General features: G+C 41.7%; 1 protein-coding gene across 1 annotated transcript in view; it reads left to right on the forward strand.

The window, feature by feature from the left end:
• Window positions 1–12,968, forward strand: part of SPIDR (scaffold protein involved in DNA repair) — a 277,995-nt gene that overhangs the window by 90,917 nt on the left and 174,110 nt on the right. Inside the window, exon 6 of the mRNA XM_055432633.2 lies at window positions 9,546–9,796. Coding sequence (XP_055288608.1) covers window positions 9,546–9,796 — 251 coding nt within the window. The remainder of the gene's footprint in view (window positions 1–9,545; window positions 9,797–12,968) is intronic.

Raw genomic sequence — 12,968 nt, forward strand, 5'->3', positions numbered from 1 at the left:
TTGTTCTGGCAGCCTAAGCAGACTCATCCAGAGGTTGGTGCTGAGAAGTGTGGTGCTGCTATAGCAAATACCTTAAAGTGCAGAAGTGGCTTCAGAATTGGATGTGGGGAAAGGCTGGGAGAGTTTTGAGGTACACAGACACAAAACCGGACTGGTGTGAAGGGACTGCTAACTGTGATTCCGGTGAGACCTGAGAAAGAAGTGATACTATTTTTTGTATATTTGGTTAAATAACGTCATTATATTAATTTCATCTGTTTCTTTTTATTTCTTAATGTGGATACTCAGTTCAGTTCAGTTCAGTTCAGTCGCTCAGTCGTGTCCGACTCTCCACGACCCCATGAATCACAGCATGCCAGGCCTCCCTATCCATCACCAACTCCCGGAGTTCACTCAAACTCATGTCCACAGAGTCAGTGATGCCATCCAGCCATCTCATTCTCGGTCGTCCCCTTCTCCTGCCGCCCCCAACCTTTCCCAGCATCAGAGTCTTTTCCAGTGAGTCAACTTGTCGCATGAGGTGGCCAAAGTATTGCAGTTTCAGCTTTAGCATCAGTCCTTCCAATGAACACCCAGGATCGATCTCCCTTAGAATGGACTGGTTGGATCTCCTTGCGGTACAAGGGACTCTCAAGAGTCTTCTCCAACACCACAGTTCAAAAGCATCAATTCTTCGGCGATGAGCTTTCTTCACAGTCCAACTCTCACATCCATGCATGACCACGGGAAAAACCATAGCCTTGACTAGACGGACCTTTGTTGGCAAAGTAATGTCTCTGCTTTTTAATATATTATGTGGATACTAGAAAGTTTTAAATTATATATCTTTCATTGGGCAGCACTGAAATAGAGCTACATGTATGAACATGAATAAATATTTAAAAAAAGATAATGTTGATGGAGAAAATAGGTAATTCAGAGCTGTGTTCAGAGGATACCATTTAAAAATTTTATATAAAGTTTGAAAGCTCACAAAATAATACTCTATAGTATTTGTGTGTGTGGTAAAGAGTAAAGAGAGAATAATATTTTTTATAAGAATGAACAGAGGATGTTGATGAAATGCCAAATTCAGGAGGGAGTTCCCTCTAGGATGGAGAAAAACTAGAACATGAAGAGAGATGCAGGAATTTTCAACTGCCTTTAGAAAAAAAAAAAACTGAAGAAAAATTTATATTGTGTTAATATTTGATGAAGAGTGATTAGGTAATGAGCACAGGTATTTTTTATTTCTTACACTTTTCCATGTGCTTAAATTGTTTCATAATAAGTAGTCATTATCTCTCATTCTTAAAATACTTCTAGAAGAATTTTTCCCTTTAGCTAAGGAATGACAGAGCCAGTGAAGTGACTTGTACAACTATGAAATAGTATAATAGGGGACCTGTGATTCAAAACCAAGTCATTTTTTGTTCCAAAACTCATAGCCCTCCTTTCTCATTAATCAGCTTCTACCGTAAAGATAAAATGTCACCTGGAGCTTCTTAACCTACAGGCTCCTGTGAGTGGTCTTTGATTCTTTCCTTCTTCTCCTATCCCATGCACTTGCACCTCTGCATGCATATACAGGGACCCACAGTGCATGTGAGCTCATGCACTCAGCAAGCTTTGTGAAAGAATGTGAGTTCCTTACTGTCAGGCTGGGGCTAAGACAGCTGGGGTCTCATAAACTGCCATTTCTCCCGATGTCCATGTGAGGAGAGTTCCTCCACACTCACCAGGATTTCAGCCTTTGGGGAGCAGTTGTAAAGGAAAATGTGCTCTAGTGCTGCTGCTTGCCATCTCTTTCCAAAGATGTTTGTTATGGCTTTTGTTTCCTCTTAAAAATTGGATGTGCCTACATGAAGAATACATGATTTCTTTTGCTGGCTAAGGCATTGTTCATGTTTGATCAGCTGCTGAAGACATTATTTGTTGTGTTCCTCTTTGTCATTTACAGAGATCCTCTTAGGGATCAAGGAAAAAACTTAAAAAAGAAATAATTATAAAATTTAATACATTTATTAAATGCTTAAAACCTCAGTTGTCAAAGAATCTGTCTGCAGTGCAGGAGACCCGGGTTCGATTCCTGGGTCGGGAAGATCCCCTGGAGAAGGAAATGGCAACCCACTCCAGTATTCTTGCCTGGACAATCCCATGGTCAGAGGAGCCTGGTGGGCAACAATCCATGGGGTTGCAAGAGTCAGACACGACTTAGCGACTAAATGACGACGAAATGCTCAATGTGTTAGATGTTATTATTTCTCCAAATTGAAGATGAAGAAACAGGCATAGGAAAGTTAAATAAATTGCTTAAGATAACCTGCGATTGAGGGCAGGGCTGAGCTTGAGGTGGTGTTGGGTTCGTATCTGTGCAATCTCTTCCTTCTCAAATGAGTTCACTTTTCTGTCTCTTCTCACCCGAATACAGCTTAAATGTTGATGATATTCCCAAAGTTCCAGCCTGGAGCTTCTCTTCTGTTACATGGTTTCTGTGGACCGTCTTTCCCTTGAACTCTCACACTTGAGTGCAGTTTCTGTCCCGATGGTGCCTGCTCTTGGATCTCCATGTCGGATCTTTCTTTAAGCTCCAGGCCTGTCAAGCCGTGGCTGCCTCCTGGTCATTGTTGCCTCAGCTGTTTCATAGGTGTTGCAGTATTAACATACCAAAACCAAATTCAGTATTGGGAACAATCCTGTTCCAGATAGATTTCTGGAATTCCCTTTCTTGATAAATGTACTTCTCTTGCCCAGACCAGGTGCTCGGGGTCTCCTTTCACTCTGCCTTCACTTTGATTTCTGACATCTGGGAGTCCTCAAGTATTGTTATATTTTCTTCATTGTTTTCTCTCCAGTCTGCTTCTGTCTCCTCCCGCTACCTCTCACATCTTCATCTCTTGCTTTGATTATGGAGGAGACTTCTTGCTAGCTGCTGTCTCTACCTTTCCATAGTAGAGTCTGTTCTTCAGAATGTTGTCTGGGTGATCTCTCCACACCAGCGTGCGCCTTGGCTTGCCCCTGGTAAAACTGCCTGTGGCTTCGCAAGGGCTTTGGAGTAAAGCAGCATGCCCTGCTGTGGTCTGCTTGGCCTTCGACACCCCTCTCTTCTGCTTCTTGTGGATTATTACCCTGTGTGTGCTCTGTTCTTTCTGGCCTCCTGTTTGTGGTCGTGCTGTTCCTAGTCCCCAAATGTACCTCCCCCTCTCTCTGCTTCATAACCTACAGCTGGCATTCAGCTTTAGGTGCAGACCCTGATTTGAGTGGTGTCTGTCTCCCCCTTCCCCTCCCACCGTGCCCCAGCTGGCTTTGTTCTCTTACCTGTCCCTGTGCGGCCTAAGCAGCACTTCCGTTGCGTGCTTCCGCCAGTTTGTTCTGTGGCTCTTTCGTTAGGCCTCCCCATCTGCACAAAGCTCTCTATCCCTTTCAGTTCTTCATGTGAGTCCCGGCACAGGCCGTGTGTAGCTGGTTACTTGTTGACTTTTTTCTAGGACAGTGGTTCTCAATTGGGGGATGCCTGGAGACTTTTGACAGTCATGCCTGGAGGGGCAGTGCTCGTTCTGCTAGTGGGTAGTGGCCAGGATGCTGCTAACCACCCTGCAGGGCACCGGAAGCCCCCACATTATCCAGGGTGAAATGGCAGCAGTGCTGACGCTGAGCAGCCCTGCCTAGCGGGAACTGCACAATTTTAGAGTACTGAAGGAAAAGACATTCCATAGCAAAAACATGAAATTAAATCGGGTGTTCTCAAGTAATACCCAGAAATTTCATGTCGAGAAACAGTTTTCAGTGTCCACTACTGTGGTTGTTTTTGTGGCCCGTTCTTAATGTTTACTCTGAAGCTGAGTTTGGCAGGGCAGGGTCACGGGGAACATGTGCCCCTGACGAACAGTGTGTAGTAACTGAATACTTCAGGAACACAGTAAAGTGGGCACACGGTTGAGCCTGTGGAGAGGTTTGTGGGATGAAGCTCTTCTTTTGACAGTTTTTTCATTTACTTTAAATGGCACCTGGTAACAGGCGACTGCCCAAACTTTTGAGATGTGGGAATAGGTGAGTTCCTTTTGAAGCTCTTAAAAAGATTTTAACAATAAGATTCTCAAAAGGCCAAATGTGATAAATCTTTTGCCTTGTGTGTAGATTAGTAAATGATGAAAACTGTAATGCTAACCTATACACACGTACACACATACCCACACATGATAACCTCATTCACTTGTGTCCATGTGCCTGCTGCAGTGCCAGTGACACAGCCCAAGCTGATCATCAATAGGAAGGGCTCCCTGTGAGGGTCCCTGTAGCTGCAGTATGAATTGATGGGTTACAGAACCCATTTAACTAAATGTAGAGTTTACATTTAATGAGTTAAAAATGTAGTGTAGCTGTTAAATTAGGAGCAGCTACTAATATACTGGAAAGATAGAATGTTGAAGCATAAATTGTTGCTGACATTAAAACAATGAGAGTGACTTGCAAAATCAAGTAATAGGAAAATATCTACCATATTTAAACGTTTTAGCATGTTTCTGGGCAAAGACAGAAAACATTACAGAAGAATGTTTTGATTCTTCTCTCCAGGGTTTGCCGTTTATTTACTTATTTATTTACTGGCTGTACTGGGTTTTCAGTGCTGCAAGAGCTTTTTTCTAGTTGCAGCAAGGGAGTCTTCCTTCTAGTTGGGATTCTCGGGCTTCTCGCTGCGGTGGCTTCTCTTCAGAGCACGGGCTCTCGGATGTGTGGCCATAAGCTGTTGCAACTGCCAGGCTGTAGAGCACGGGCTCAGTAGTTGCGGTGCATGACTTAGTTGCTCTGAGGCATGTGGGATCTTCCTGGACCAGGGATCAACCCGTGTCTCCTGCATTGGAAGGCGGATTCGTTACTGCTGAGCCACCAGGGAAGCCCTAGTTTTGGCTCTTGATGTGAAGTCCTGTTTTATAATCTGGTGTTCAAAACAAAAATTCTTACTTATTTGGTAGTTCAGAAATTTGAGTAGAAGGAAGTATAGGAAATGTTAGAGAAAAGGCTCAGTGACTCATTCTGACGTTCCTGTTTTTTTTTCTTTTTAATTCCAAAGGTAAATATTTGTTATGCTCTCAAGCATATTATTATTATGTTATAATTATATTACATAACAGTTCTATCCACCATGCCATGATGATATTTCCCTCAATTTTCAAGATAGCACAAAAACACAAATTAATAGAACGTTCTGAAAAACAAGACATTAAAAGGGGAAAAAGTGCATAGGACCAGTTTCTTTTTTTTTTTTTGATGTGTGATGAAAGAGGATTTTATTTTATTGCATTTATTTTTTAATTAATATATTTTAATTGGAGGATAATTGCTTTATAGTATAGTGATGGTTTTTGCCATACAATCACATGAATCAGTCACAGGTATACATGTGTCCCCCCATCCTGAACCCACCTCCTTCCCCACCCCATCCCTCTGTGTTGTCCCAGAGTACCAGTTTTGGGTGCCCTGCTTCATGCAGACATATGATAATACGTATGTTTCAATGCTATTTTCATAAATCATCCCACCCTCGCTTTCTCCCACTGACTCCAAAAGTCTGTTGTTTACATCTGCGTCTCCTTTGCTGCCCTGAATATATGATCATCGTTAGCATCTTTCTGACACTGTTTCCACTGTTTCCCCATCTATTTCCTATGAAGTGATGGGACCAGATGCCATGATCTTTGTTTTCTGAATGGTGAGCTTCAAGCCAACCTTTTCACTCTCCTCTTTCACTTTCATCAAGAGGCTTTTGAGTTCCTCTTCACTTTCTGCCATAAGGGTGGTGTCATCTGCATATCTGAGGTTATTGATATTTCCCCTAGCAATCTTGATTCCAGCTTGTGCTTCTTCCAGCCTAGCGTTCCTCATGATGTACTCTGCATATAAGTTAAATAAGCAGGGTGACAATATACAACCTTGACGTACTCCTTTTCCTATTTGGAACCAGTCTGTTGTTCCATGTACAGTTCTGACTGTTGCTTCCTGACCCGCATACAGGTTTCTCAAGAGGCAGGTCAGGTGGTCTGGTATTCCCATCTCTTTCAGAATTTTCCACAGTTTATTGTGATCCACACAGTCGAAGGCTTTGGCATAGTCAATGAAGCAGAAATAGGTGTTTTTCTGGAATTCTCTTGCTTTCTCCATGATCCAGCTGATGTTGGCAATTTGATCTCTGGTTCCTCTGCCTTTTCTAAAACCTGCTTAACATCTGGGAGTTCACAGTTCACATATTGCTGAAGCCTGGCTTGGAGAATTTTGAGCATGACTTTACTAGCGTGTGAGATGAGTGCAATTGTGCGGTAGTTTGAGCATTCTTTGGTGTTGCCTTTCTTTGGGATTGGAATGAAGACTGACCTTTTCCAGTCCTGTGGCCACTGCTGTGTTTTCCAAATTTGCTGGCATATTGAGTGCAAATCACTGGATGCTGATTGTAGCCATGAAATTAAAAGACGCTTACTCCTTGGGAGGAAAGTTATGACCAACCTAGATAGTATATTAAAAAGCAGAGACATTACTTTGCCAACCAAGGTCCGTCTAGTCAAGGCTATGGTTTTTCCAGTGGTCATGTATGGATGTGAGAGTTGGACTGTGAAGAAAGCTTATCGTCGAAGAATTGATGCTTTTGAACTGTGGTGCTGGAGAAGACTCTTGGCAGTCCCTTGGACTGCAAGGAGATCCAACCAGTCCATTCTAGAGGAGATCAATCCTGGGTGTTCATTGGAAGGACTGATGCTAAAACTGAAACTCCAATACTTTGGCCACCTCATGCAATGAGTTGACTCACTGAAAAAGACTCTGATACTGGGAAGGATTGGGGGCGGGAGGAGAAGGGGACGACAGAGAATGAGATGGCTGGATGGCATCACTGACTCTATGGACATGAGTTTGAGTGAACTCTGGGAGTTGGTGATGGACAGGGAGGCCTGGTGTGCTGTGCTTCATGGGGTCGCAAAGAGTCAGACATAACTGAGAGACTGAACTGACTAACTGACTGACTGACCATCTTTCTAAATTCTCTCTCTATATACATTAATATACGTTATTTGTCTTTCTCTTTCTTACTTAACTTCAGTCTGTATAATAGGCTCTAGTTTCATCCACCTCATTAGAATTGATTCATATGTATTCTTTTTAATTGCTGAGTAATACTCCATTGTGTATATGTATCACAGCTTCCTTATCCATTTTTCTGCTGATGGACATCTAGGTTGCTTACATGTCCTAGCTATTGTAAACAGTGCTGCAGTGAACATTGGGGTACATGTGTCTCTTTCATTTCTGGTTTCCTCGGGGTATATGCCCAACAGTGGGATTGGTGGGTCGTATGGTAGTTGGACAGGGAGGCCTGGCGTGCTGTGATTCATGGGGTCGCAGAGAGTCGGACACGACTGAGCGACTGAACTGAACTGAACTGATGGTAGTTCTATTTCCAGTTTTTTTAAGGAATCTCCACACTGTTCTCCATAGTGTCTGTACCAGTTTGCTTTACACCCAACAGTGTAAGAGGTTTCCCTTTTCTCCACACCCTCTCCAGCGTTTATTGTTTGTAGACTTTTTGATGATGGCCATTCTGACCAGCATGAGGTGATACCTCATTGTGGTTTTGATTTGCATTTTTCTAATAATGAGTGATATTGAGCATCTTTTCATGTGTTTATTAGCCATCTGTGTGTCTTCTTTAGAGAAACGTCTGTTTTGGTCTTTTGCCCACTTTTTGATTGGGTTGTTCCTTTTTCTGGTATTGAGCTGCATGAGCTACTCGTATATTTTGGAGATTAATTCTTTTTCAGTTGTTTTGTTTGCTGTTATTTTCTCCCATTCTGAGAGCTGTCATTTCACCTTACTTAAATACTTTGGCCACCTCATGCGACGAGTTGACTCACTGGAAAAAAGTCTGATGCTCGGAGGGATTGGGGGTGGGAGGAGACGGGGACGACAGAGAATGAGATGGCTGGATGACGTCACCGACTCGATGGACATGAGTTTGAGTGAACTCCAGGAGTTGGTGATGGACGGGGAGGCCTGGTGTGCTGTGATTCATGGGGTCGCAAAGAGTCGGACACGACTGAGCGACTGAACTGAACTGAACTGAACTGATAGTAGCCTTTGTCGTGTAAAAGCTTTTAAGTTTAATTAGGTCCCATTTGTTTTTATTTCCATTACTCTGTATCATGGAGGATCTTGCTGTGATTTATGTCCGAAAGTGTTCTGCCTGTTTTCCTCTAAGAGTTTTATAGTTTCTGGTCTTAGATTTAGGTCATTAATCCATTTTGAGTTTATTTTTGTGTGTGGTATTATGACGTGTTCTAGTTTCATTCTTTCACACGTAGTTGACTGGTTTTCCCAGCCCCACATGTTGAGGAGACTGTCTTTTCTCCCTTGTATATTTTTGCCTTCTTTGTCAAAGATAAGGTGTCCATAGGTGCATGGATTTATCTCTGGATTTCCTATTTTGTTCCAGTGATCTTTATTTCTGTCTTTGTGCCAGAACTATACCATCCTGATGACTGTAGCTGTGTAGTATAGCCTAAAGTCAGGAAGATTGATTCCACCAGTTCCATTCCTCTTTTTCATTATTGCCTTGGCTATTTGGGGTCTTTTGTATTTCCATAAAAATTCTGAAATTATTTGTTCTAGTTCTGTGAAAAATACCATTGGTAGTTTGATAGGGATTGCATTGAACCTATAGATTGCTTTAGGTAGTATACTCATTTTTACTATATTGATTCTTCCAATTGAAGAACATGGTATATTTCTCCATCTATTGGTGTCATCTTTGATTTCTTTCATCAGTGTTTTATTCTGTATACTTGGTCTTTTGTTTCTTTAGGTAAATTTATTCATGAGTATTTTATTCTTTTCATTGCAATAGTGAATGGGATTGTTTCCTTAATTTCTCATTCTGAGTTTTCATTGTTAGTATATAAGAATGCAAGCGATTTCTGTGTATTAATTTTATTAGAAACTTCAAACTGGCCTCTGGAAAATATTTCATTGGAATTATATGGGAAAACTCAATTTTTCATCTTTATCCTTAGAGACTTCTTTGGTCAATTAAGTGGGTTACATCTGAAGAGGCAGTTTTAAAGAAAATTTGAGTTTTAACAAATAGTAAATCCCCACGTTAAAATTCAGAATCAAAAGATTACTTTCTTCCCAGTAGGTGTTAAATGACTAATGGCATTCAGGTTCATGTTATTAGTTCAGTTTTTGAGACTGACAAATGTGTGGCACGTTTCTTTTAGTTTATTGAAGGAAGATTGAAATGTTTGTACTGGATTTGGTGGATTCTGTGAGATAGTGTCTGGCTTACAATTGGTTTAATCTTTTCTTTGGGTATACAGCTTGCTTACTTTGGATTTTGTATCAAGAAGGAAGTTTAAGATACAGATATTATGTCTGCAAAGTTATTTCAATGAGTGTAATCATAGTGGAGTAGAATGGGAAGCCCAATCATAGGGGAGTAGAATAGTAGGCACAGTATAAATATGGATTTGAATAAACAATTCTGCAAAGTTAATTGCATTTCTCTTAATGTTTTTTGTTTTCAGACAAATCCTGCAGAGATTTTAGAGTATTCATCAGATAGTGAAGAAGATGACGGCTCTCAGAACGTCTCGCTCATTGATTCAGAATCTTGTCACAAATACCACGTGGATTTTGGATCAGATGGAAGACAGGTTACAGAGAGACAAAAAAACCTGAGGGTAGAATCTACGGAGACCATTGTGCAGACACCCAAGAAACAGACAAAACTTCCCAAGACTCCAGAAAGTTCAGCAAAGAGGAAGAAGCTTTTAAGGTTAAATCCTTTATAAAACAGTTTTTCTTTTTCTTAAAAAATCCAAATACCCAAAATGTTAATTTAAAAATATTTATTTATGTGGGAAGGAAGATTTATAGAATAGAATTGTAGTTCTGATGAGCAGTTATAGAGTCCTAATTTCTGGAGATGATTTATGGATTTGTTCATCTAAGTTGAACATCCACTGTTTCAATCATAACCAGCTTATGTAACCGTTTTCCCTAATGGAGATTGGTTGTTTGGGTTTATCAAATTTTATTTAGTAACTGTGTTCCAAGTGCTATTTTAGACAGTTAATACAAGTAAATGACTGTTCTTTTTTTTTCAGTGAGTTATGTCTAAAGAGGGAAATAAAAATAAAGAGTATTGAGATTGCTTTTGTGACTGTAGTTGGCTAGAGCAAGGATTCACAGGCCTGAAACTGGCTGGTGTGTGTGTGAAGAACTGTAGCAGCTAGGCTACAGAGGGCCAGCAGGATGTGTGCAGGAGCAGTCGAGCGTGTAAATGCTCTAATGAAGAACACGGTTTGGGATCCGTTGAGGGTGTGTACTTCATGGAGGGCAAGTACAGCACACACCAAGGAGAGCCCAGTGATGGTGTCAGTGTTGGGTCGGTGGGGGAGGAGGGAAGGAGCTTGAGTTCTGGAGAGCAGTGTCACCCTCTGCTAGAAGCTGCGATTCAAAGCAGGAGAGGGGCGGGGACATTAGGACACACGTTTGATCAGGCTTGATTGGGATCCAGTGTCTAAAAGAGGTCCCAGAGAAAAAAGTGAGATGAGTTAGAAAATAATAGAGAAGACCCAATGGAGACAGAGAGGTTAGGAATAATCGCTATCCATGTCCAGGGATGGAAATGGGAGAAGGAGACCTGTTTTGAATAAAGGAGCAGAAGGGAAACTAGAAGGATGTGACTGATCCATGGGATGGATATAGTCTGGTGATGTATCTATGCCTGTTCAGTGTTGTTTTTTTGGTTTTTTTTTTGACATAAAGTAAGACAGAATGCCTCATGCCCAGACTGAAGAAGTTATTAAATACCCTTAAATGAGAATGATGTCATAGTCTGTTGAGAAAACAGGAAAGGAATCTAATTAAAGGGATTCAAATGTCCTTTGCTCATGACTGAAGCAGCTCTAGCAATATGCAAATAGTTGATTTCTTCTAGTGATTTCTAAGTGATAACTGAGAGATGTCTGTTTTGTGGTTATTCTTTCAGAGTTACTGTGTTGAAATACTATGAGTGCAGTTGGTGTGATTAGGGCTGTCTGTCTCAGGCATCAGACTGGAAGACTTTCTGTTGACGCTAGGAGGAGCTTTACTGAACTTCCTGAAGGCCCATGGTTGCTGCCTGGAGCAGGTTTGCTGACCTGGTTCAGAAGCAGGGGAAAGGTCACATGTTTTGGCTCATAGGCTGTTCTGTTTAGAGCATCATGTTTTCAGTTGAGAAAAATCTCTTAATTGTCTAGTAATGATGAAAGAAAGACTTGTTGAAGTGAACTTTTATGAAAATGCTGCGGATACAGACATCTTGATAATCCTCACAGGATTATCAAGGGTCACCAGCCGTTGTCACCGAAGTTTAGCCGAGGGTGGGGTGGGGGGGCAGTCTGTGGAAAATGAAAATGCAATGAGGAAAAAGGCGGGTGTAAGGTCTCCATTATGTAGCACGAACAAAATATTTACACATGCGATTAAAAGGATTTTTTCCTTTTTTTTAACCTCATAAGGACTGGTAGCGAGGATCAAGTTAAGTAGTTGGCATTTCAAGGCTGAAGAACACTGGCCCGCTCTCCCTGTGACCTGTCCGACAGGGCACTGCTGGTTCAGCCTCCTTGGGCCTCTGCCTCATCTGTTTGCTTTTAGCGTTGTGTGTCTATGGTTGCGCTGGGGCGTGCTGCTGCCCATGGGCTCTCTCCAGTCATGCGGGGCGCGGGCTGCTCTCTGTGTGGCGCGTGGGCGCCTTGTTGCAGCGGCTCCTTGTGTGGAGCACGGGCTCCAGGAGCAACTGTCAGCAGTGGTTGCGGCCTGTGGGCCCTGCAGTGTGGGCATGGTAGCTGTGGCGCACAGGCTTAGTTGTTCCTTGGCATATGGAATCTTCCTAGACCAGGGATCGAACCCAAGTCCCCTATGTTGAAAAGTGGGTTCTTATCCGCTGAGCCACAAGGGAAGTCCTATTTTTATTTTTGTTGATTCACGGCACTGTTTGAGGCATAACTAATGAAAGTCAATCTAACATTGCTTTAATATTTTAGTTAGGTTGTCAATAATAAGGCCATATTACCCCAGTCTTACGGTCAGGTTTTCTTCTTTTTTTTCAGTGCTTGCTATATTTGACAGAAAGCAAAAATTGAAAATATTGTATAGTATGCTTATTTAAATTATTTTCTCTTTACCTGATTTCTTCACCTGGTAGAGTGTATTAAAAGTATGTAGGGATTCTTTTTCTGGAAATTAGTTAGAATGTTTTTGAATCGTTTTCACTTCACATTTTGTAGAAATGTTTAGCCTTGTTGAATTGATGCCAGTAATCTTTTCAGATGTTCAGGCTGGTTTTAGAAAGACAAAGGAACCAGAGATCAAATTGCCAACATCTGCTGGATCATGGAAAAAGCAAGAGAGTTCCAGAAAAATATCTATTTCTGCTTTATTGACTATGCCAAAGCCTTTGACTGTGTGGATCACAATAAACTGTGGAAAATTCTGAAAGAGATGGGAATACCAGGCCACCTGATCTGCCTCTTGAGAAACCTGTATGCAGGTCAGGAAGCAACAGTTAGAACTGGCCATGGAACAACAGACTGATTCCAAATAGGAAAAGGAGTACGTCAAGGCTGTATGTTGTCATCCTGCTTATTTAACTTATATGCAGAGTACATCATGAGGAAGGCTGTGCTGGAAGAAGCACAAGCTGGAATCAAGATTGCCAGGAGAAATATCAATAGCAAGCACCCTCTTCCAACAACACAAGAGAAGACACTACACATGGACATCACCAGATGGTCAATACCAAAATCAGATTGATTATATTCTTTGCATCATAGATGGAGAAGCTCTATACAGGCAGCAAAAACAAGACCAGGAGCTGACTGTGGCTCAGATCATGAACTCCTTATTGCCAAATTCATACTTGAAGAAAGTAGGGAAAACCACTAGACCATTCAGGTGTGACC

This window comes from Moschus berezovskii, chromosome 16 (assembly GCF_049115385.1).
Source record: "Moschus berezovskii isolate FMDL1 chromosome 16, NW_MosBer_1.0, whole genome shotgun sequence".
Lineage (NCBI taxonomy): Eukaryota > Metazoa > Chordata > Mammalia > Artiodactyla > Moschidae > Moschus > Moschus berezovskii.